This window comes from Microcaecilia unicolor, chromosome 1 (genome assembly GCF_901765095.1).
Source record: "Microcaecilia unicolor chromosome 1, aMicUni1.1, whole genome shotgun sequence".
Classification (NCBI taxonomy): domain Eukaryota; kingdom Metazoa; phylum Chordata; class Amphibia; order Gymnophiona; family Siphonopidae; genus Microcaecilia; species Microcaecilia unicolor.
In genome coordinates this window covers 136375018-136398236 of record NC_044031.1, presented here as the reverse complement: position 1 = coordinate 136398236, position 23219 = coordinate 136375018, and the positions used below count along the sequence as shown (strand labels likewise).

The 23219-nt window shown below is 43.7% G+C and overlaps 1 protein-coding gene across 2 annotated transcripts in view; it reads left to right on the top strand.

Annotated features, from left to right (window-relative positions):
* LOC115468739 (serum paraoxonase/arylesterase 2-like) overlaps positions 1-23219 on the top strand; it is a 55264-nt gene that overhangs the window by 8083 nt on the left and 23962 nt on the right. For both annotated transcript variants that reach the window (XM_030200699.1, XM_030200691.1), the window contains exons 3-6: positions 2310-2365; positions 9648-9816; positions 14220-14346; positions 18901-19101. In XM_030200699.1, the coding sequence (XP_030056559.1) occupies positions 2310-2365; positions 9648-9816; positions 14220-14346; positions 18901-19101 (553 nt within the window). The remainder of the gene's footprint in view (positions 1-2309; positions 2366-9647; positions 9817-14219; positions 14347-18900; positions 19102-23219) is intronic.

Below are 23219 nucleotides of genomic sequence, written 5' to 3'. Positions count from 1 at the left end.
AAAAGCTGACACATTTCAATTAATAAATTATGAATAAAATACTTTTATCTACCTTTGTTGTCTGATCATTTAGTTTTTCTATTCGCTTTGGTCCCAGTGTCTTCTGTTTTATGCAGTGTCTTCTTTCCAGTAGGCTTCCCTCTGCTCCCCACCCTCCCAGTCCCATCCATCTCTTGCTCCTTCCCTCTGCTCCCCACCCCTCGCAGTCCCATCCATCTCCTGGTCCATCCCTCTGCTCCCCACCCCTCCCAGTACCATCCATCTTCCCTCTGCTCCCCACCCCTCCCAGTTCCATCCATCTTCCTTCTACTGCCCCCCCCTCCGCGAGGTCCAAGATGGTGACTCCGTTTACCCCCCTCTCTTCCTCCCTCCCTCTGGTGCAGACAACAGTCTTCAGCTTTTTCAGCATTCCTGGCAGCGGTAGCGATGTACACGCTGCCTTCGGTCTGCTCCGGAAGCCTTCTCTTCAAGTTCCTGTTCCCACCTATGCGGGAACAGGAACTTGAAGAGAAGGCTTTGGGGCAGAGCCGAAGGCAGCGTGTACATCGCTACCGCTGCCAGGAACAGCTGAAAAAGACTGCTGCCTGCGCCGGAGGGAGGGAGGAAGAGAGAGGGGTAGACGGACACGCTCCTCTCCGTCCGCTTGGCTTCCCTGCCCTCTCTGTCTGCGTCCCGCCTTCCTCTGACGTCAGAGGAAGGCGGGACGCAGACAGAGAGAGCAGGGAAGCCAAGCGAATGGAGAGGAGCGCGTGCCTGCATGTGTTTTTTTTTTAAAACTAAAGGCGTGGCGGTGCCTCATCGTCGTTTGGGGGGGCATTGCCCCCCCTCGCCCCCCCCCCCAGTCTATGCCTATGTGCAGCTCCTTGTGACATTGGGCAAGTCACTTAATCCTCCATTGCCCCAAGTACAAAAACTTAGATTGTGAGCCCTCTAGGGGCAGAGAAAGTACCTGCAGATAATATGAACAGCACTGCATACATCTAGTAGTACTATAGAAATGATTAGTAGTAGTAAGCGGCATAGTGTGTAAATGCAAAGAGAGCATTCATATGAGCAGAGCATGAGAGGGGCATAGCCACTTATACATGCCACATACTGTAACTTGCACTTGCTGCATCTAGTTTTATGGCTGGTGTAACTGTGGGTGCCCTGATACTAGTTCATGCTTGTACTCCAGAATGGCATCTGGGTGCCGAGAGGCCGATATAGAATAGGCTCTCATTTTGCAGCTTCAGGGCGCCTAAGAGGAGACACCCACTTATAGCACTATCTTCAACATACTTAGGGCTTCTGATTTTAGGTATTAACTAGTAAAATAGCAATACAACATTCGCAGAGCCAAAAAAAGGTGCTTATTATGGAACACCACTTCACCTATTTCTCTCACGCCTCCTCGACCTGACTGGGATCCTCCACTCCATTTCTGTGCCTTTTCCACTCTGACAAGTTTCCAGTTGCACAAATGTATGTACTTGAACAAACCACAGGTCTCACCTTGGCTCCCCCTCACATCTTGCTGCTCTCTGTATTCCCTATGTGCCACCTAGACTCCTACATTCTCTTAACGATCGCCATTTGCACATTCCATCACCACAGAATGCCAGATTTAACTCAACCTGAACTAGTGCATTCTACTGGGTTGCGGCCTCCCTTTGGAATTCCCTCCATACTCAGGTCCATCTTGGACAGCCCTCAAGACTTTTCTATTTGAAAAGGCATTTGGAGGTCAGGTAGCTCACGGTAGCTCGTCGCTGGGAATCCACTGACCTTTTTCCGCTCTTCTTCTTCTTCTCTCTCTCTCTCTTCTCTTAGTTGTCTTGCACATCCTATCATACTATAGGGTTCCTTTCTATTTTTCTGTTATAGATTTTATTATGTAAACTGCCCTGTGATGTTCACAGTAGGGTGTTATATTAAATTAACCATGATAGTACCTGCACCACGAAAACATCAAACACTAATCATTTGTACCCTCAAAGAACTTCCAATTAGCTGCAAAATATGCTCCTTAATTTACAATGTATAAACACCTAAAAATAAAGACCTGAACAAGTTCTGCTGAGATTCATATACTGCATGTGCTCATTCTTTATTCATTTGATGTGTCACAGACAAGAGAGACTGTAATTGCTTGTAACAACTTAATACTGATACCTACCCACTTTGAAAGGATTTAAACCTAGGCTGATAATCAAATAGCAGAGCTATTCCTTCATTTGAATTTATAAAATGGGTTTGTTTTTTTTTAATTCAGAATGTTATTTTATTTCCAGTAAAGTACCTTGGTACCTTTCTTTCTTTCTTTGCAGAGGCAGGAGCTGAAGATATTGACATACTTCCTTATGGTCTGGCTTTCATAAGTTCTGTAAGTATGCTTGTAAAGGGATCTTTGAACTCTCTTACTAGGAGAAGACACATTAAGGCTGGCAGTGTAGAGTGGATTGAACCATGTTGCTATGGTACTCCCGTCCAGGCATAGCCACAATGGTATAGTCCAGGACATTGATCAGTGAATCTGCAGTCAGTGGATCTGGGAGTTAAAAGAAAGAAAGGGTCAACCTCCTGTTTCTCTCAAAGGATCTTTGGAACTGGAGAGAATGGGAGTCTGCCTCTAGTCTCTGGTGTTTAGCAGTGGAAGCAGAGGACTACACAGTACAATTCCTTTGATGCTAACTTTTGGCATTTCACCATGATGAGCTGTTTCTGAAGGATTCAGCAGTGGCATGGAGAATAGATGCCAACATTTCAAAATGATTGGAAGTACTAAACAAAGGAGCCTGCTCATTATTGATGGTGTTCAGCACCCACTAGTACTCACAGAGCAGAGGAGTAGCCTAATGGTTACTGCAGTGGGCTGAGAACCAGGGGATTTGGGTTCAGTTCCCACAGTAGTTCCTTATGACCCTGGGCAAGTCACCTAACACTCCATTATCCCAGAATAAAAACTTAGATTGTGAGTCCACTAGGGACAGAGAAAGTACCTGCTTTGGTTGTACCACAGAAAGGTAGTGTATCAAATCCATGACCCTTTCTATGGTGTAGAGAGTGTAATTCTTTCACTCTGAGTTTGTCTGTTATGGGGAGAAAAACCCTTGATATGAGTTCCAGGACCGAACAAAGATTGAAACAGGAATAATGTCTCATGTGCTTATTCAGTAGTGGAAAGTAAAATAAGAAAAGGAACATTCTCCCTGTTGAGTTGAGGCAACTCCAGTCTCATAAGGAATTCAAAACTACCCTTAAAATGTATTTGTTTAGGCACGAATATAGTTCTATCATATGATATTTTGTTGAAAGTCCCTTTTGTTTCTCCTTGAGAATACTGCGATTGTGATGCTTAACCTAAGAACATAAGAGTAGCCATACTGGGTCTAGCCCAGTATCCTGTTTTCCAAACAGTGGCTAAGCCAGGTCACAAGTACCTGGCAGAAATCCAAATTGTGGCAACACTCCATACTACAAATCCCAGGGCAAGCAGTTGCTTCCCATGTCTGTCTAAATAGCAGACTATGGACTTTTCCTCCAGGAATTTGTCCAAACCTTTTTTTAAACCTAGATGCACTAACCACTGTTACCACCTGCATCCCTTTTCCTCTCTTTTCTGTCTCCTTCTAGCCCCTTCCCTTTTAAAATTCTTTCTCTTTTGTTTATACTTTTGCCTTTCCTATGGATATTGTATTGCTTTTCTTTCTCTGGTCTCTTTTTTAAAGATTATTGTGAATCGCTGTGATGGAATGTGCCTTACTGTAGAATATCAAATAAGGGAAAACTTGAAATTTGAGAGAGAGGTGCCAAAGCTGTGCTTTCTCGAGGAGTCCAGAAGTGGAGAGATAAAAGGCAAGAGACCAGAGTCAAGAATTTGTTATATCATGTACCAAAAGAGTCCTTGGGAAATTAGAGAATCCAGAACAAGTATAAAGCAGGGCCACTGAGATGGAGCTGGGCCTGGGGCAGGGCCACTGAGACAGAGCCAGAGCCGGGCCCGGGGCAGGGCAGCCCCCCCCCCCCCCCCCCCCCCCCCCACACACACACACACACTTGGGCTGCCACCGCTGCTGCCTCCCCACTTGGGACACAGCCACCCCCCGCCCCCTTACCTTCCTGCATCAGCTCCTCCCTTGGTCTGTCACTCTCCCTGGTTCTGTGTGCTGGGGCCCGGGTTATTGAGTTAATGAGATAACCTAGGTCCCGACACACAGAAGCAGGAGAGAGATAGACCGAGGGAGCAGAATCTTCTGTCTGTCTCCGGAAGCCTTGCCAGTGCCGGGCCCTCTTCCCTTGGAGGCTGGGCTTGGAGAATCTCCACCCCCCCCCCCCCAGTGGCCCTGGTGTAAAAGAAGGGGGGGGGAAAAAAGTATCCTAGGAGAATATGGAAGCTTAAACAGTTAGCATCTGCACTGTTTTATTTGAAGAAATGTTTCCAACACTTTTATTTTGGAACACCACAACTATGTATGAACATGGGGGGAGCCGATAGTCACTCAGAACCACTTGGTTCAGAGTATAGTATCCTAAAAGAAGATTTTCAAACCAAGGAAGCCATAATACATAATATTCCAATGAAGAGGTTGCAGCAAAAAGTAACACAGATGGATTTCAAGAATATGAAGATATTGTATCCAGTAGGTTAATAAGTAATTTAAAAAAAAATGAAACTAACTGCTGGTTGGCTGTGACTAGTTGCAGCAGTGATCGTGTTCTGGTGCCAGGTTGAGGCTGGCTCTGAAATTGATGTTTCCACAGGCCAGGAGGAGTTTTAGGCCCAAGACAAGATTGGGTCTTGATCGGAACCTGGAACACATAGTCGTGAATTACAGCTGAAATGGTGTTGGTGAGATTTGGGAAATGGCGGGGGCATAAGTCTGAGGTGTGCAAGAGATGGCTGGCCACTGCAGGCAGGGCCTGCTAGGAAAGTGAGGAAAGCATTGCCATGTCATGCTGATGTTGTCAGAGCAGGCAGGGGTTGCAGTAGAGGGGCTGAGTGGGCCAGGATGTATGCAGTGGTTCTAGCACTGCAGAGTTAAAGCGGCCACACTTGTTTACCCATAACTGGAAACCCAAATAAAAGAGATTGCTTGGAAAGGTTTTAGGCTTCAGGAGAGTGAGTGCTGAGGTCAGGTTCAAGGGTTGGGCCTACAGTCAATGGTCCAAAAGCTTTCAACCATTTGAGTGTTTTAGAATATCTCAGCTATTAAACTGATTCTTATCATACATTTAGATTTCTATGCCTTACCCTCCTATCCCTGGGGAATCCTTTACAATACATTAATTATTACTACATAAGAAGGATCTGGGTTAGTTTTTCTTTTAATCTCTGCCCTGGTAGGAGGCTTCAGCCTGAGGTAATTGGCCTTAAAGTGATTTAGAAACCCTTTTTTCTAATGTTCACCTATTGCAGCTTAAAATAGCATACTGTGAGACACACTCAGGCGTCCTGCGGTAAGTACTAGTTTAACACACACTAATCCACACACTAAAAATGTTTCCAATGTCTCCCTTAGGGAGAGGGTGACAAGAGCATTCCTGCACTAATCAGTTAGCACAACTATATTACACACACTAACTGATTAGCGCATGAGCCCTTACCACTTACAATATGAGTGGCAGTGGTGTTCCTTGGTAGGCTGGCACCCAGGGCAGATCGCCGCTGCGCACCTCCCCCCCAGGTGCAGCATCCCCCCCCCCCCCCCCCGGTGTATCACCTCAAGACACACCCACCCCTCCCATGGGTGCATTGCACCTTACCTCCTGGGGTACTGGGAGCAGCTGCGCGTCTGTCAGCCCCGCCGGTTCCCTGCTCCGGAACAGGAAATAACATCAGAGGAAGCAGGGAACCAGCAGAGCTGACAGTCATGCAGCTGATCCCTGCACCCCTCCTGCAGCGTGCATCTGGGGTGGACTGCCCCCACCACCCCGCCCTCGGTACGCCGCTGATGAGTGTCACTAAATGCTCATGTACTTTTTATTAATGGCCACATTAGCACGTGGCCATTAATACAAAAAAATTGAAATCTGGCCATGTTACGGCTGCAGCAAAAATGACCTTAGCATGCAGGAAAGGCACACAATGGCCACTTTTTGCTGCACTTTAGTTAAGGGCCCCTTAAGGAGTTGATAATAATTGGTAGACAGAACCATTCCTCTAGCAGTAGGGGGTAATCATCTTCTACCAATAATAGCAGCACAAACAACAAAGCATGTTTTAAATGGTCTTTGTGCAAATGCAAGAAATCTAAAAAAGAAATGCAGAACCTTAGCAGTCTCTACACTTTATTCAGCATTTTTAACATTTGCCTTTGGGGGGTTGTTCCCTAATTGATTTCACTTATATGTATAGTTTTCCAGAATATGCCTCTGCTATGATTGAGTGTTGGTAATTACATATATAAGTGCTTAAATCACCATATATATGTGTATGTGCTGGTACTTCCATACAGAAGATGCCAACTGATGCGACCACTTTTCGACCAGAAAGCCTTCTCTCTACTGGTCCAAATGCTGATCTTACCACACCTTGATTACTGCAACATTTGATTCCTTGGCATCAAATCTCATCGATAATACAGAACACTGTCTTTTCATGTATGGTGTACAGTGCTGTGTATGCCTTGTAGCACTATAGAAGTGATAAGTAGTAGTAGTAGTAGTAGAATGATATTCAAACTTGATAGATACAACAGTGTATCATCATACTTGGTTAAATTACACTGGCTCCCCATGCCCGAAAGAATTAAGTTCAAAGCTGCTTGTACAGTGTTTCACATGATCCATGGCACCACATCCAGTCTACTGATTAACATATCATCATTATGCTTGTCCAAATCCAACAGACTCAAAGGTCACCTGTTCCTCTCATCTAGGTCACACAAGGGAATCAGATTTCAGAAGCTTTTCAATTCACTCTTCCCTGTCTTAGGGACTTCTCTCTGGAATTCCCTTCCCATCGACATGATGACAGACAGAAATTACCTCAACTTTAGAAAGAAGTTAAAAACTGTTCTGTTCCCAAAGTCTGTCACGTGAGCAGTCAGATCTACACAATTGCCACTAGATACACTCAGTCTTCCACCACACCCTTTCTACATCCCACTGTTCATGGTTCTGTTCATTGCATTGTAATTATCAAGTAACTCATGGGTCGATGATCAGAAGGAAACGCGGGTGTTAGAGGTTATTATGACCATACTAGCGCCTGCGTTTGCTACCACCCCATGATCAGAGCCCCTGAGTAAGTGACACAGAGGCATATTTTCAAAGCACTTAGCCTCCCAAAGTTCCATAGAAACCTATGGAACTTAGCCTCCCAAAGTGCTTTGAAAATATGCCTCACAGTGCACTTGCAGGCTCTGACTGCAAGTATCATACAAATGCATACTAAACATATTCCTCACCAATGAACAGCGGGCAGCGTGCCAAAAATTGGTACGATGATTGTAGCAAACCCTGTGTCAACTCGGAGCTGGTGTTAGGGTTTGCAGACCATTGGGGAGGAATGGTGAGCCCTGTGCAGCATGTATTTGCATGCTAGCAGCCCCCCATTCCCCCCAATATAAACCCCCCTACAGGAGACCCCTCTCAGGAACCCCAACCCTCCAACCCAAGCCAGTGATATAGGGGCTAGAGGTCTGACAAACCTCCAGTTCCCTTGACCCAAGTTCACAGGGGGGCTGGAGATCTGGTGGATCTCCAGCCCACTACCCCCCCCCCCCCCCCGTCACCCGCTCAAAAAGCCCTGGTGGCCCAGTGGGCCACAAATCAAGCTCCCCAACCTGGTGGTCTAGCAGCCCTCTTCCCTGCCCCCCCCCATACCTTTGTAGTACACCTCCTCTTCCAGCGTCGCCATGAAACCAGCAGCACCCAGCCCTGCCCACTGCATCCTAGTATGTGCTGGGCAGGGCTACATACCCCGGACCTGTCAAACAAGTGTGGGAGAAATGTGCCTGAGCCCTGGATTTATTTTTAAGTTATAGATTGCGTGTTGTGATTGTTCGATATGATGACTGCACTTACAGCTCGTGATGAAGGAATATGAAACCGGGCACCTTGTAGAGCTGCAGTCCATGGAGACAAATGTCAAAGCTAAGCTATAGAATGATTTAATGAGCTTTTTCAACATTTAAGTAATTGCATTTTTGGGCACTTTAAGTTAAGTTCAGCACATTGTTTGTTATGGACACAAAAATCCACATGAACAATATGTACACAATTTGTTCTTTGTTCACATAAGAGATCACAGTGATGTGTGAACATAGTCACCATTGTTAGTGGAAGTAGCTAATAGCTCTGTTCCACGTTTGCGATGTATTGTGCGCAAGGTGACACATTAAGTGATTTCTTTTCACCTCTTTACATGTACATTTAATACTGATACATTGTGGTTTTGTGGTCCGTAAAACAATACATGAATTAAGTTAAGAGTATCTTGAATTACATTAATTATATTCTTTTCTCACAGACATATTGTGCTCAGGCACAATCCTCCCGCACTTTTATCCTATGATCAGAGATAATAGAGCACATAAATTTGCATGATGTTATCTCTGATCATAGGGGCAGTAAAGCCCGACGCTGTTCCAGTGCTCTTTGTAGAGCACAGGTTGGAACAGCGCAGGGCTTTTGGTCATCTGGGCATTAATTATTGTAAACTGCACTGAACCCTGGCAAGGGGATTTTAATGGTATATAAGACGTAATTTGAATTGAATTGAACTTTTTCTGGGTTGTTAGTTTGGTGAAACTGCCATAGGGGTCAGTTCTGTGGGTGCCAGTGGGTGCTGAGCATTCCCAACATTGAGCAAGCTCCTTCATTGTGTCCAAAGACAGGTCATTTGTATTGTGTTTGGCACCCTCAACATTTCAAAATGTTTGCACCTATGACTCCCACAGCCCATACTGGCAAATACACTAGAGGAACTTCAGGGCGGACTGACCATTCGGGCATCCGGGCAGTGCCCAAGGGCCCAGAGGCTCTAGGGGGCCCAGAGGCTCTGCCTAGATGCCCGGCACACTGCTGGTGATCTAGTGGCCTCAGCGGGGGGAACATGTTCTTTTCTGCCCGGCCTGCTGGGTTGCCGCTATTCCCCCCCCCCCCCCCCCCCACCTGGCACCACCGTATTTTAAAAATAAGGGCCGAGATTCCCTGCGGAAGTCTCACGAGACTGTCGAGACCCATGAGACTACCACAGAAAGTCTCAGCTGCCATTTTGAAAATGGCAGCACCAGCAGGCAATGGAATAGCAGCAGCATAGTGGGCAGGAAAGAGCATGACCCCGCAGAGGCCACCAGACTACCAGGACCCCTCAGGTAGGACTGGGGCAGCAGGGGCATCAGCTGTGACAGCAAGGGTGGCAAGGGGTATCAGGCAGCGGCCAGGTGGGGGGCCCAGACCACCCCCAGTGCCCGGGGTCCCAGACCACCCCAGTCCACCCCAGGGGAACTGTAAATGTCCTGACCTGGACAATCTAATGCTTACCTCAAAGTCCTTTGCAAAATGGGACTGTAAATCTAATAACTAAATAAAATGTTTTTCATAGACTATGGAATAAATTTCAGCAAATCTGTTTGGAGGAAAGCTGTATAATATATGCAGAATATCAGACATGGAACTTGTACTTCGTTATTACAGTGATGTTTTTATTTTATTATAAGGGTTTGAAATCTCCGGCAATGAAGAGCTTTGCACCAGATCAGCCTGGAAAAATATTTCTGATGGACTTGAACGAGGAAAGTCCAGTGGCTACCGAGCTGAAGATCAGTCCCGGATTTGATGTGGATTCATTTAATCCCCATGGAATCAGCACATACATAGATCAAAATGGTAAGAAAGTCCAGGACAGTTGTAGGGAAAAAGTTTGAATCACCGAAAGATGTTAAGACAACATAAAAGAGAAAAAATTTACAATTCTATCTCTTTCAGTGTAACCAGAACACATCTGATAGAGAAAGTGGTTACCTACAGTGTGGTGTAATAGACATTCTTCTTGCACTTTGACATCACTTTTTCTTTATATCTTTGGTTTTAAGATTTAATTCTCTTTAGTAAGAACATGTTGTGTTAGACAATGTTCCAACTGATTTATCTATGAGAAATCAAACATATAAATGGCGAGTGACCGTACTCACTCGCAAATGCGCAGTAGAGACTTCCCTCTCTGCCCCGCCCCCGCTTCAATACGTGATGATGGGGGCGGGACAGAGAGGGAAGTCTCTACTGGCATGCTGCAGACGTCGGAACCGCTCCCCCTCCCCCCTTCCCCCGGAGTCGCAGCTGCCCCTCCATCTGGCCCGAGCACTGTGAACTTACATCAGCACGCAGCAGCAGGCACATCAGCAAAGCTGCTGTCGGGCTTCCTTCTCTGCCTTTGTCCCGCCCTTGCCGACGTTACGTCACACGAGGGCGGGACACAGGCAGAGAAGGAAGCCCGCCCGGACGGCAGCTTTGCTGATGTGCCTGCTGATGTAAGTTTACAGTGCTGCTCGGGCCAGGTGGAGGGGCGGCGGCAGCGACTCCGGGGGGGGGCGGGCTTGGAACCCCCCATTACAAAAGTAGCCCGTTTTCACGGGCTCAACGGCTAGTATATTCATATTTAGGGAATTGCCACCCATACAGTGGGGGAAATAAGTATTTGATCCCTTGCTGATTTTGTAAGTTTGCCCACTGACAAAGACATGAGCAGCCCATAATTGAAGGGTAGGTTATTGGTAACAGTGAGAGATAGCACATCACAAATTAAATCCGGAAAATCACATTGTGGAAAGTATATGAATTTATTTGCATTCTGCAGAGGGAAATAAGTATTTGATCCCCCACCAACCAGTAAGAGATCTGGCCCCTACAGACCAGGTAGATGCTCCAAATCAACTCGTTACCTGCATGACAGACAGCTGTCGGCAATGGTCACCTGTATGAAAGACACCTGTCCACAGACTCAGTGAATCAGTCAGACTCTAACCTCTACAAAATGGCCAAGAGCAAGGAGCTGTCTAAGGATGTCAGGGACAAGATCATACACCTGCACAAGGCTGGAATGGGCTACAAAACCATCAGTAAGACGCTGGGCGAGAAGGAGACAACTGTTGGTGCCATAGTAAGAAAATGGAAGAAGTACAAAATGACTGTCAATCTACAAAGATCTGGGGCTCCACGCAAAATCTCACCTCGTGGGGTATCCTTGATCATGAGGAAGGTTAGAAATCAGCCTACAACTACAAGGGGGGAACTTGTCAATGATCTCAAGGCAGCTGGGACCACTGTCACCACGAAAACCATTGGTAACACATTACGACATAACGGATTGCAATCCTGCAGTGCCCGCAAGGTCCCCCTGCTCCGGAAGGCACATGTGACGGCCCATCTGAAGTTTGCCAGTGAACACCTGGATGATGCCGAGAGTGATTGGGAGAAGGTGCTGTGGTCAGATGAGACAAAAATTGAGCTCTTTGGCATGAACTCAACTCGCCGTGTTTGGAGGAAGAGAAATGCTGCCTATGACCCAAAGAACACCGTTCCCACTGTCAAGCATGGAGGTGGAAATGTTATGTTTTGGGGGTGTTTCTCTGCTAAGGGCACAGGACTACTTCACCGCATCAATGGGAGAATGGATGGGGCCATGTACCGTACAATTCTGAGTGACAACCTCCTTCCCTCCGCCAGGGCCTTAAAAATGGGTCGTGGCTGGGTCTTCCAGCACGACAATGACCCAAAACATACAGCCAAGGCAACAAAGGAGTGGCTCAGGAAGAAGCACATTAGGGTCATGGAGTGGCCTAGCCAGTCACCAGACCTTAATCCCATTGAAAACTTATGGAGGGAGCTGAAGCTGCGAGTTGCCAAGCGACAGCCCAGAACTCTTAATGATTTAGAGATGATCTGCAAAGAGGAGTGGACCAAAATTCCTCCTGACATGTGTGCAAACCTCATCATCAACTACAGAAGACGTCTGACCGCTGTGCTTGCCAACAAGGGTTTTGCCACCAAGTATTAGGTCTTGTTTGCCAGAGGGATCAAATACTTATTTCCCTCTGCAGAATGCAAATAAATTCATATACTTTCCACAATGTGATTTTCCGGATTTAATTTGTGATGTGCTATCTCTCACTGTTACCAATAACCTACCCTTCAATTATGGGCTGCTCATGTCTTTGTCAGTGGGCAAACTTACAAAATCAGCAAGGGATCAAATACTTATTTCCCCCACTGTAAGTGCAGAAGTATTGCCATACTGCGAGAGACTGAAGATCCATCAAGCCCAGTATCCTGTTTCCATCAGTGGCCAATCCAGGTCACAAGTACCTGGCAAGTTCCCAGAACAGTACAGTACATTTTATGCTGCTTATCCCAGAAATAAGCAGTGACATTTCCCAAGTCCATTTTAATAATGGCTTATGGACTTTTCTTTTAGGAAGCAATCCAGACCTTTTTTAAACCACGCTAAGCTAACTGCTTTTACCACATTCTCTGGCAACCCTCTTCTCTTCCTCACACATTCCCCTTACTAAGGAATGAACTGAGAGGGATCCGTCAGGAATACCTGATTCATGCTACAGGAAAAACTTGCACCACATCACCACTAACTCAGACTATCACCGAACACTCGCTCTTCAGTAAATGTAATATGTCACTCCTCAACTGCTGGGAAATACCCCCTGCTCATTAGCAATGGGCCTGTGTGTGAGCCAATGAAGAGGGGTTTTAGGTTGTGTTTTATTCTTTCTCTTATTATTATTTCATGTATGTGTGTGTTTTGTGAGCCCTCATTATATAAGATGGGCAAGATAGAAATGTTTTAAAATAAATACATAAAGGTACCCTTTCATTAAGCTGCGATAAGCACTGAAGTGTGCTCACCGCAGGTTAAAATCCACTACTATGGGGTGTGACCAGGTGTCCCGCAGTAGTTTTTGGATCAGCGCACACTTCCCATGCATGTTTTGGGGCAAGAGAGTAGGTGTGCCCAGCGCTACTTGGTTAGTGTAGCTACATCGCCACACGCTAACCTATTAACACATGGTTAGCGCTGGAGCCCTTACTGTCTAGAAAATAGGTGTCGGTAAGGGCTTCCACACTAATTGGAAAATTAGTGTATGGCCCTTGATAGAGGAAATTAAAAATACGGCCATTTTACTGCCACGCTAGAAGTGGCCTCGGCACTTGCTCTAGTCATAGCGCAGGCCACTTTTTAGCACAGCTTAGTAGAAGGATCCCAAAATGAGTTAGGCATGTGTCAGCAGGTGGCAAATATATAGCATGCATATTAAGCAGCAAATGCAGAAAAAGTTCAATTCAATTCAAATTAGATCTTATATACCGCTAAAATCCCCTTGCCAGCAGGGCCGTGCCGATGCGGTAAGCGGGGTAAGCGCCGCAGGGGGGCGCTATCCTCTGTGGGGCGCCGCCGCTGCGTGCTTACCCTGCCCTCCCGCTCCCATGTAGGAACTGCCCGCCCTCTTCTCCCCCCCAAGATCCCGTTCCTTTTTTTTTTCTTTTAAATTTACCTTCCTCCGGCAGCGCAGCGTCATTGAAGGAGGCAGCGCTCCCAGTCCCGACGTCTCTAGCCTTCCCTTGTTCGCTGCTCACTGCCCCGCCTTCTTCTGACTGGTAGTCTGCAGGGGGGCGCCAGAGACCCTTGGCACGGCCCTGCTTGCCAGGGTTCAGTGCAGTTTACAATAAATAACGCCAAGACGCCCATAGGAATATGATGGGAATCTCGGCATTTATCGCCAGCTGATTTCTACCGCGGCTCAGTAAAAGATTCCCTCAGCCACTAAATGGCTAAGGTGTCTGTTTAATTTCAGCATGTTATTGAGCAGTTCTAAAGTTAATCAAATATTAAGTGTAATTCTATAAAGTGCATGCTGAAAAATAATTCTGTGAATGCATATAACCTGCGCCTACACTACCGCATGCCACTTTTTATCGCGGCTTAGTAAAAGGACCCTTAAATTCCATGCACCCTTGCCCACTCGCTCTTGCCCATCACAACTCCTGTCACAAAATGGCTGCTGTAACCCTTAGTGGCAGCACTCTTTGTCACTTTCTTTTGGAAAATTAACACAGGTCTAACTGGCTGTGCTTCTGTGGTTGAGTACCACTGGAAACTGATTTCTCTGGCTTATACAGTAATGATATATTTAAAAGCTGACAAGAATGAGTGTGATGTTTTTCAACTATGAAAATTGCCTGCTTCTTTTTCCTTGAATTAGTATTTCTACCTTTTTCAGATGGTACCGTGTATCTTTTTGTTGTAAATCATCCACAGTTCAAGAGCACGATAGAGCTGTTTAGATTTGTGGAGGAAGAAAATGTTCTTGAGCACCTGAAAACTATCCGTCATGATCTTCTGCCAAGGTATGTATATGTAGTTGCAAACCCTTAACATTATAGCTGCAATGTCTTTCTAAAAGCCTAATTATTTGGGCCAGATATTCAAAAGCCCTTATCCACATACTGGCAGCTGCTATATGTATAAATGCCCTATTTATTTAATTTATTTATTAGAATTTATTTACCACCTTTTTGAAGGAATTCACTCAAGGTGGTGTACAGTAAGAATAGATCAAACATGAGCAATAGGCAATTACAGCAGTAAAAATATTCAAATAATAATACAAAGTATGGCGTAGTATACTACTTACAATGTCAACACAATACGTAATAGAACATTTTAATTGATAGTGAAGGGTAAAGCAAAGATGGAACATAGGGAAGAGAGTAAGAAGAGTTAGAAAGTAAGGTGGCTGATTTAAAGAAAGTTGCACAAGAGGTCAGAGAGATGGTTAAATATTATCTCAGCTAGGGTAGGAGTGGATAAGCATGTCCTGCTGCAGTATGTGCACCGAGTCACTCCTTGTGTGTGTGTGTGAGTGAGACTAACAAGTTAGTTACTTCTTCTATTAAAGGCCTGGTTGAAGAGCTAAGCTTTCACCTGCTTCCTGAAGTAGAGATAGTCTTGTGTTAAGCGGAGCTTTTCAGGCAGTGCATTCCAGAGTGTGGGGGCTACTCTGGAGAAGGCTCACTTGTGGGTATCACATCGAATAATGTCTTTTGAAGAGGGTGTGGTTAGTGATAGTCCTTGAGAGGACCTTAGTGTCCTTGGCGGTGTGTAGTGGATCATCCTATTCATCAGGTTCTCAGGGCCATTTCCTTTGAGGGCCTTGAAGATCAGACAAAGAGTTTTACATTTAGCCCTGTGCTGTACTGGTAGCCAATGAAGTTTTTGCAAAAATGGTGTGATGTGGTCACGTCGCTTGCAACCTTCTGTGAGTCTTGCTGCTGCATTCTAAATCAACTGGAGCTGGTGCAGGCCCTTTGTAGTCAGACCTTTATATAGTGCATTGCAGTAATCCAGTCTTGATGTTATCATGGCATGCACAACTGGGATAAGATTTATCTTCTCGATGTAAGGAGAGAGGCAGCATAGCTGTCACAAATTGTAGAAGTAGCTCTTGAAGGTTGCTTGGATTTGGGGAATCATAGTAAGTGTTAAATCAAACTGTATTCCAAGGTTCCTGACTTGTGATTTGAGGGGGAGTTCGTACTTCCCTAAAGGGATTTTGATATCAGGTATGTATCCACTTGTGTTAGGGACCCAGAGAAGCTCGGTTTTACCAATTTTGCCAGTACTCAGATGCAGCATCAGGATTTTGTTGCTGAATATTCTTACCGACACCCTCGGGACTATTGAGATGGAGCAAGAGTAGAACATGAGCATTCCTCTTAGCTCTAAAGATAGTGGGTGATATTCAGCTGCTATCCAAATATCTATGCAGATAAAGTTAGGCCACCAAAAAGGCTATCCTAACTTAAACCACATAGAGGGGCATTCATCCTCACAAAATGTCTCAATCCAGGGGCGGGGAAAACCATATTTTCGAAACAAGATGGACATCTATCTTTCGTTTTGATAATACGGTCAGGGACGTCCAAATCCTTAAATTTGGTCGTCCCTAGATTTGGTCGTCCCTAGACTTGGTTGTTTCTGATTTTCGGTGATAATTGAAACTAAGGGCGTCCATCTCAGAAATGACCAAATGCAAGCCATTTGGTCATGGAAGGAGCCAGCATTTGTAGTGCACTGGTCCCCCTGACATGCCAGGACACCAACCCGGCACCCTAGGGGTCACTGCAGTGGACTTCATTAATTCCTCCCAGGTACATAGCTCCCTTACCTTGTGTGCTGAGCCCCGCAAAACCCACTACCCCCAACTGTACACCACTACAATAGCCGTTACGGGTGAAAGGGGCACCTATATATAGGTACAGTGGGTTTTTGGTGGGTTTTGGAGGGCTTGCTGTTTCCTCCACAAATGTAACAGGTGGGGGGATGGGCCTGAGTCCGCCTGTCTGAAGTGCACTGCACCCACTAAAACTGCTCTAGGGACCTGCATACTGCTGTGATGGACCTCAGTATGACATCTGAGGCTGGCATAGAGGCTGGCAATCAATATTTTTAAAATGTTTTTTGAGGGTGGGAGGGGGTTAGTGACCACTGGGGGAGTAAGGGGAGGTCATCCCCGATTCTCTCCGGTGGTCATCTGCTCATTTTGGGCACCTTTTTGTGCGTTGGTCTTAAGAAAAACACGACCGGGTAAAGTCGTCCAAGTGTTTGTCAGGGACATCCTTGTTTCTTTCGATTATGGCTCAAGGACGTCCTAGTGTTAGTCACGCCCAAGTCCCGCCTTCGCTATGCCTCTGATACACCCCCTTGAACTTTGGCCATCCCTGCGACAGAAAGCAATTGGGGACGTCCAAAATCGACTTTCGATTATACTGATTTGGCCGACCCTGTAAGAAGGACGCCCATCTTCCGATTTATGTCGAAAGATGGGTGTCCTTCTCTTTCGAAGATGAGCCCAATAGTGTATCTAGATTTTCAGAACGCTTTTGATAGAGTTCCTCATGAGAAACTCCTGAGAAAATTAAAGAGTCATGGGATAGGATGCAATGTCCTGGTGTGGATTAGGAATTGGTTATTGAACAGAAAACAGAGGGTAGAATTAAATGGTGATTTCTCTCAATGGAGGTGGGTGATTAGTGGAGTGCCGCAGGGATCAGTACTGGCACCGGTGCTATTTGACATATTTATAAATGATCTGGAAATCAGAATGAGGAGTGAGGTGATTAAATTTGTCGATGACACAAAACTATTCAAGGATGTTAAAACATGTGCAAACTGTGAAAAATTGCAGGAAGACCATAGGAAATTGGAAGATTGGGCATCCAAATGGCAGATGAAATTTAATGTGGACAAATGCAAAGTGATGCACATTGGGAAAATCCGAATTATAGTTACCTGATGCTAGGGTCCACCTTTAGGGTCAGCACCCAAGAAAAATGCCTTGATGTCGTTGTAGATAATATGCTGAAATCTTCTGCCCAGTGTGTGGTGGCAGCCAAAAAGGCAAACAGGATGCTAGGAATTATTAGGAAAGGGATGATAAATAAGACCAAATATACTATAATCCCTCTGTATAGTTTTATGGTGCAACCTCACCTAGAGTATTGTGTTCAGTTCTGGTCGCCGTATCTGAAAAAATATATAGCGGAATTAGAAAGGTTCAAAGAAGAGCATCCAAAATGATAAAGGGGATGGAACTGCTCCCATATGAGGAAAGGCTAAAGAGGTTAGGGTTCTTCTGCTTGGAAAAGAGACTTATGAGGGAAGATATGATTGAGGTCTACAACATCCTGAATGGTGTAGAACGCGTAGAAGTGAATCAATTTTTTACTCATTCCAAAAGTACAAAGATTAGGGGACACTCAAGGAAGTTACATGGAAATAGTTTTAAAACAAATAGGAGGAAATATTTTTTCACTCTATGAATAATTAAGCTTGGGAACTCCTTGCTGGAAGATGTAGTAACAGCGGTTAGTGTATCTGGGTTTAAAAAAAGGTTTGCACAAGTTCCTGGAAGAAAAGTCCATAGTCTGCTATTGAGATAGACATGGGGAAGCTACTGCTTGCCCTGGGATTGGTAGCATGGAATGTTGCCACTATTTGGGTTTCTTTTGAAACCAAAACAAGAGGGGAAAAAACTAATCCTCCCAAATTAATGATAAATAATGAAGAAAGGGGAGAAATATAAAAAGGAGCAGACCCTGGTTACCCAAAGGTACACCAAAGCAAGAAAAATTGTATTGATAAAGTAACTATAATCAAAAAGAACTCAGTGGCATCAGATTTGTGTGCAAAAGCGTTAGGCCATTAACCGTTCATTAGGTGTGCAATAGCACCTAATGCACCTTAGTAAAAGGGCCCCTTAAATTTTTTTTAGGGGACCTTTTACTAAGGTGCGCTGGAAAATGGCCTGCAGTAGTGAAGACGTGTTTTGGGCATGCGCAGAATCATTTTTCAGTGTACCTGTAAAAAAAATCCTTTTTAAAAATTTTTGCCGAAAATGGATATGCAGCAAAATGAAAATTGCCACGCATCCATTTTGGGTCTGAGACCTTACCACCAGCCATTGACCTAGTGGTAAGATCTCACCCTGCAAACCGAGTGGTAACGGTCCACACGCTTAAAATGCCAATTACCGCCTGATTACTGCCCACGTGCCAGAAAAAATATATATTTTTCAGCGCACGTATCGGACACACGTCAAAAATGAAATTACCGCAATGGCCACACGGTAGCCAAGCGGTTAATTTAAAATTGACACACGGGTGCGTGTAGGCACCTATGCGGCTTAGTAAAAGGACCCCTTAATAACTAATAAAGCTTGTGATGTTATTTATATCCACCAGAGTAGAACTGATTCCCTAGATTCCTTTTGTGCCTCTACCACACATACACATACAAATGTCTATCAACCTTATATGTTACTGTTAGGACTAGCCTCAGTCAGGATTTTCAATAAATTCTGATTTTGAATGTCTGAATATTTATTTTTGTTCTCTTTGCAGAGTGAATGACATTGTAGCTTTGGGACCGGACAGTTTTTATGCCACCAACGATCGTTATTTCTCTGGAGAAATCATGGGATTCCTGGAACTAGTGCTTGATTTAGCATTGTCAAATGTTATTTACTACAGCCCACAGGAAGTGAAAGAAGTGGCCACAGGATTTCATTCGGCAAATGGAATTTCCCTTTCAACAGACAAGAAGTATGTCATTAGGTTGTTGAAATTATCCTCTGTTCAGTTTGCTAGATTTCTAAATTCCCTAATGTCTCCAAGACAGTTGGGCATCCCCACCAGCAAAGGTAAGATTTTTAATGCGGAGTGAGGGGAGGGAGAAGAGAGAGAGAGCAGAGAGGAAATGTATGCCCCAGCCCCCAGACCATCCATGGACTTCTCCCCCACCAACATAAAAATGGGCTGATGACTATGCCCCTGAACTATTTTCAACCGGAAACTGGGTTCAAACTTTCCCTTTAAAAATTGGTGCAAAGGCTATGGGTACAATAGCTGCTGACTTTGCATCAGTGTGGGCAGTTTTGACAAGAACATAAGAATAGCCATATTGGGTCAGACCAATGGTCCATCTAGCCCAGTATCCTGCTTCCAACAGTGGCCAATTCAAGCCACAAATACCTGGCAGAAACCTAAATAGTAGCAACATTCCATGCTACCAATCCTGGGGCGAGCAGTAGTTTCTCTCATGTCCATCTCAATAACAGACTATGGATGTTTCCTCCAGGAACTTGTCCAAACCTTTTTTAAACCTAGATTTGCTGTTACCACATCCTCTGGCAGCGAGTTACAGAGCTTAACTATTATTTAAGTAAAAAAAATATTGCCTTCTATTTGTTTTAAAAGTATTTCCATGTAATTTCATTGAAGGGCTCATTTTCAAAGCACTTTAGAAAGTTCCAAAGCTTACTGTGGAACTTTGTAAGTCTAAGTGCTTTGAAAATACGCCTATGAGTATCCCCTGGTCTTTGTAATTTTTGAATGAACGATAAATCGATTCACCTCCACCCGTTCCACACGACTCAGGATTTTGTAGACCTCAATCATATCCCCCCTCAGCCGTCTCTTTTCCAAGCTAAAGAGCCCTAACCTCTTTAGATTTTCCTCATATAGAAACAATTCCATCCTCTCTATCATTTTGGTTGCTCTTCTTTGAACCTTTTCTAAATCCGTTATATATATTTTAAGATACAGCGACCAGAATTGAACACAATACTCAAGGTGAGGTCGCACCTTGGAGCGATACAGAGGCATTATAATATTTTTGGTCTTATTTTGCATCCCTCTCCTAATAATTCCTAGCATCCTGTTTGCTTTTTTGGCCACCACCACACACTGGGCAAAAGATTTCAGCATATTGTCTACAATGATACCTAGATCTTTTTCTTGGGTGTTGACCTCCAAGGTGGTCCCTAGCATCAAGTAACTATGATTTGGATTATTCTTCCCAATGTGCATCACTTTGCATTTGTCCACATTACATTTCAACTGCTATTTGAATACCCAGTCGTTCAATTTCCTAAGGTTTTCCTGTAATTTTTCACAGTCCATATATGTTTTAACATATGTCATCTGCAAATTTAATCACCTCACTTGTTGTTCTGATTTACAGATCATTTATAAATATGTTAAATAGCACTGGTCCCAGTACAGATCCCTGCGGCACTCCACTATTCACCCTCCTCCATTTAGAAAAATGGCTATTTAACCCTATCCTCTGTTTTCTGTCCAATAACCAATTCCTAATCCACAACAGAACATTGCCTCCTAGCCCATGAGGAGTCTCTGATGAGGAACTTTGTCAAAAGCTTTCTGAAAATCTAGATATACTACATCAACTGGCTCACCTTTATCCACATGTTTATTCATGCCTTTAAAGAAATGAAGCAGATTGGTGAGGCAAGACTCCCTTGGCTGAATCCATGCTGAATCTGTCCCATTAAACCATATTTGTCTATGTGTTATGCAATTTTATTCTTTATAATAGTTTCCATTATTTTCCTCGGCACTGAAGTCAGGCTTACCGGTCTATAATTTCCTGGATCACTCCTGGAACTCTTATTAAAATTGGCATTGCATTGGCCACCCATGGGTGGCTCCTAGGCAAACAAGCATGTTGAGACCCTCACCTTGACATAAACATGTTTTAAACTTCTCACAAATGTGACCACCAGTATTGTCAGCCTACACAGCTAATTATGTTGTGTTCTCATACTCCCACCTACCCTGGAATAATCACCCTCATCATTCTTCCTCTCCCACTCCAGCAGACAGGAGGTGAGAAGCAACACTTGTCTGCTGCTGCCTCCACTTTTACCAGTTTCCTTTTGCTGTAACAATGCACAAGGTTAGGGGACTTCATGGTCCTTATGCTCTTCATCAGCATATTAAAACGGGAAGTATCCAACAGATCTAATAATTTGTGATAAAGTTATATATAAATTGAGGAGTACAAGAGAAAGGAATGACTCTGGAGACATTCTCATACATTAACATTTGAGATTCCCCTGCTTCGGTCCCAACTTGAAAGGTCCTACCATGAAGGGAAGAAACAAACCATTCTAAAGCTATACCTCCTACTCCCATTTTTTCCAATCTGTTCAAGATTACAGTATGATTCATTATATCAAAGGCTACAGATAAGTCCAACAAAACTAGTAGTCCTGAACCATTATGATCTAAACATCTAAGTATTTCCCTCAATAACACCACTAACACCATCTCTGTACTATACCCAGGATAGAAACCAGATTGTTTCTGATCCAGACTCCGGGCTTCCTCCAACAAATCTATGTGGAACTAAATCATGTTTTAGTACCCTTGGGACCACACCCTTCTTAATATTTGAGAAATTATTAATTTCAAAAAATGAATCTCTTCCATGGATAATGTCTTTAGTGGTCAAGCTGGACAAGGATCCACCCTGCCTCCCCCTTTCACAAACCTACCCAATAACTGCTGAATATCTTTATTGGAGAGTTTATAAAACTCCATTAATCTTTGTTCCTATTTATTTGCTCTTAAACATCAGAAAATAGATATGGAGGACTGGGGTTAAGTTTCCACATTTATTTTTTTCTTCAAAGTTTTAATTTTATCACTGAAAGATTGGGCCTGCAGCTGTTCTGAGGGAGGACACTTATCAATCTGTCTATTCTCTTCTTTAACTTCCTTCAATTATTATACAATTTGAAACAATTTCTGAGAAGGCAAGGCTGAAGAGTACACCATTCACAAGTAGGTTTTTTCTTGAGTATAATAAATATTAACATGATTGGTCCTTTTCTGTTTGTGTGGTTTTGATGATGCTTGAGAGTGTATTTTATTTTGCTTTATGAATTTTTTTATTGTTGATTGTTAAAAACATGATTATTTCAGAAATATTGTCCTATTGAATGAGCTTTGTGTATTATTTTATATCAAATTTTTTTACTGTTATTGTAATCCACTTTGAGCCATTATTTTAGTCTAATTGGAATAGAAATGCACAATTAAATTAAGAAATAGTATTTATTTATTAAAAATCTTATACTCCACACTATCTCCAGTCCTAGGTGGCTTGCAAATAACACCTATAATGAAATACAAAATAAAAACAAAAAATTCATAAAGCAAAATAAAATACACTCTCAAGCATCATCAAAACCACACATAAACAGAAAAGAACCAATCATGTTAATATTTATCATACTCAAGAAAAAAAACCTACTTGTGGATGGTGTACTCTTCATCCTTGCCTTCTCAGAAATTTCTATTCCAATTAGACTAAAATAATGGCTCAAAGTGGATTACAATAACAGTAAAAAAATTAGATATAAAATAATACACAAAGCTCATTCAATAGGACAATATTTCTGAAATAATCATGTTTTTAACAATCAACAATAAAAGGTAAAGTGTCAAGGGTCATGGATTTGATATATTGCCTTTCTGTGGTGCAACCAAGGTAGCAAACATCTATTATATGCAGGACATTTCGAAATGTAGTTTGACATTGTAGCTCTAACAGCTGACTGAACATTCCGTAATTCTGGGCCAGTGCCAGTCATATGACATTTCTTTATAGTCTGCAATCTAAATGCATTGGTTGCAGACAGTAGTGTCCTAAATTGATCAATCAAATACAACTGTTGATTCAGAATATACCGGGCAACCCATGGGTTCATATATATCAGGACCAGACCATGCAGAATCTTAAACAGGAAAATTAGCAGTTTAAGTAGGATCCTCGCTTTGAAAGGTAACCAGACAAAAGATAATAAAAAATGGAGTGGCTATTATGTTCCATAATCACATTTTGATATTTTCTA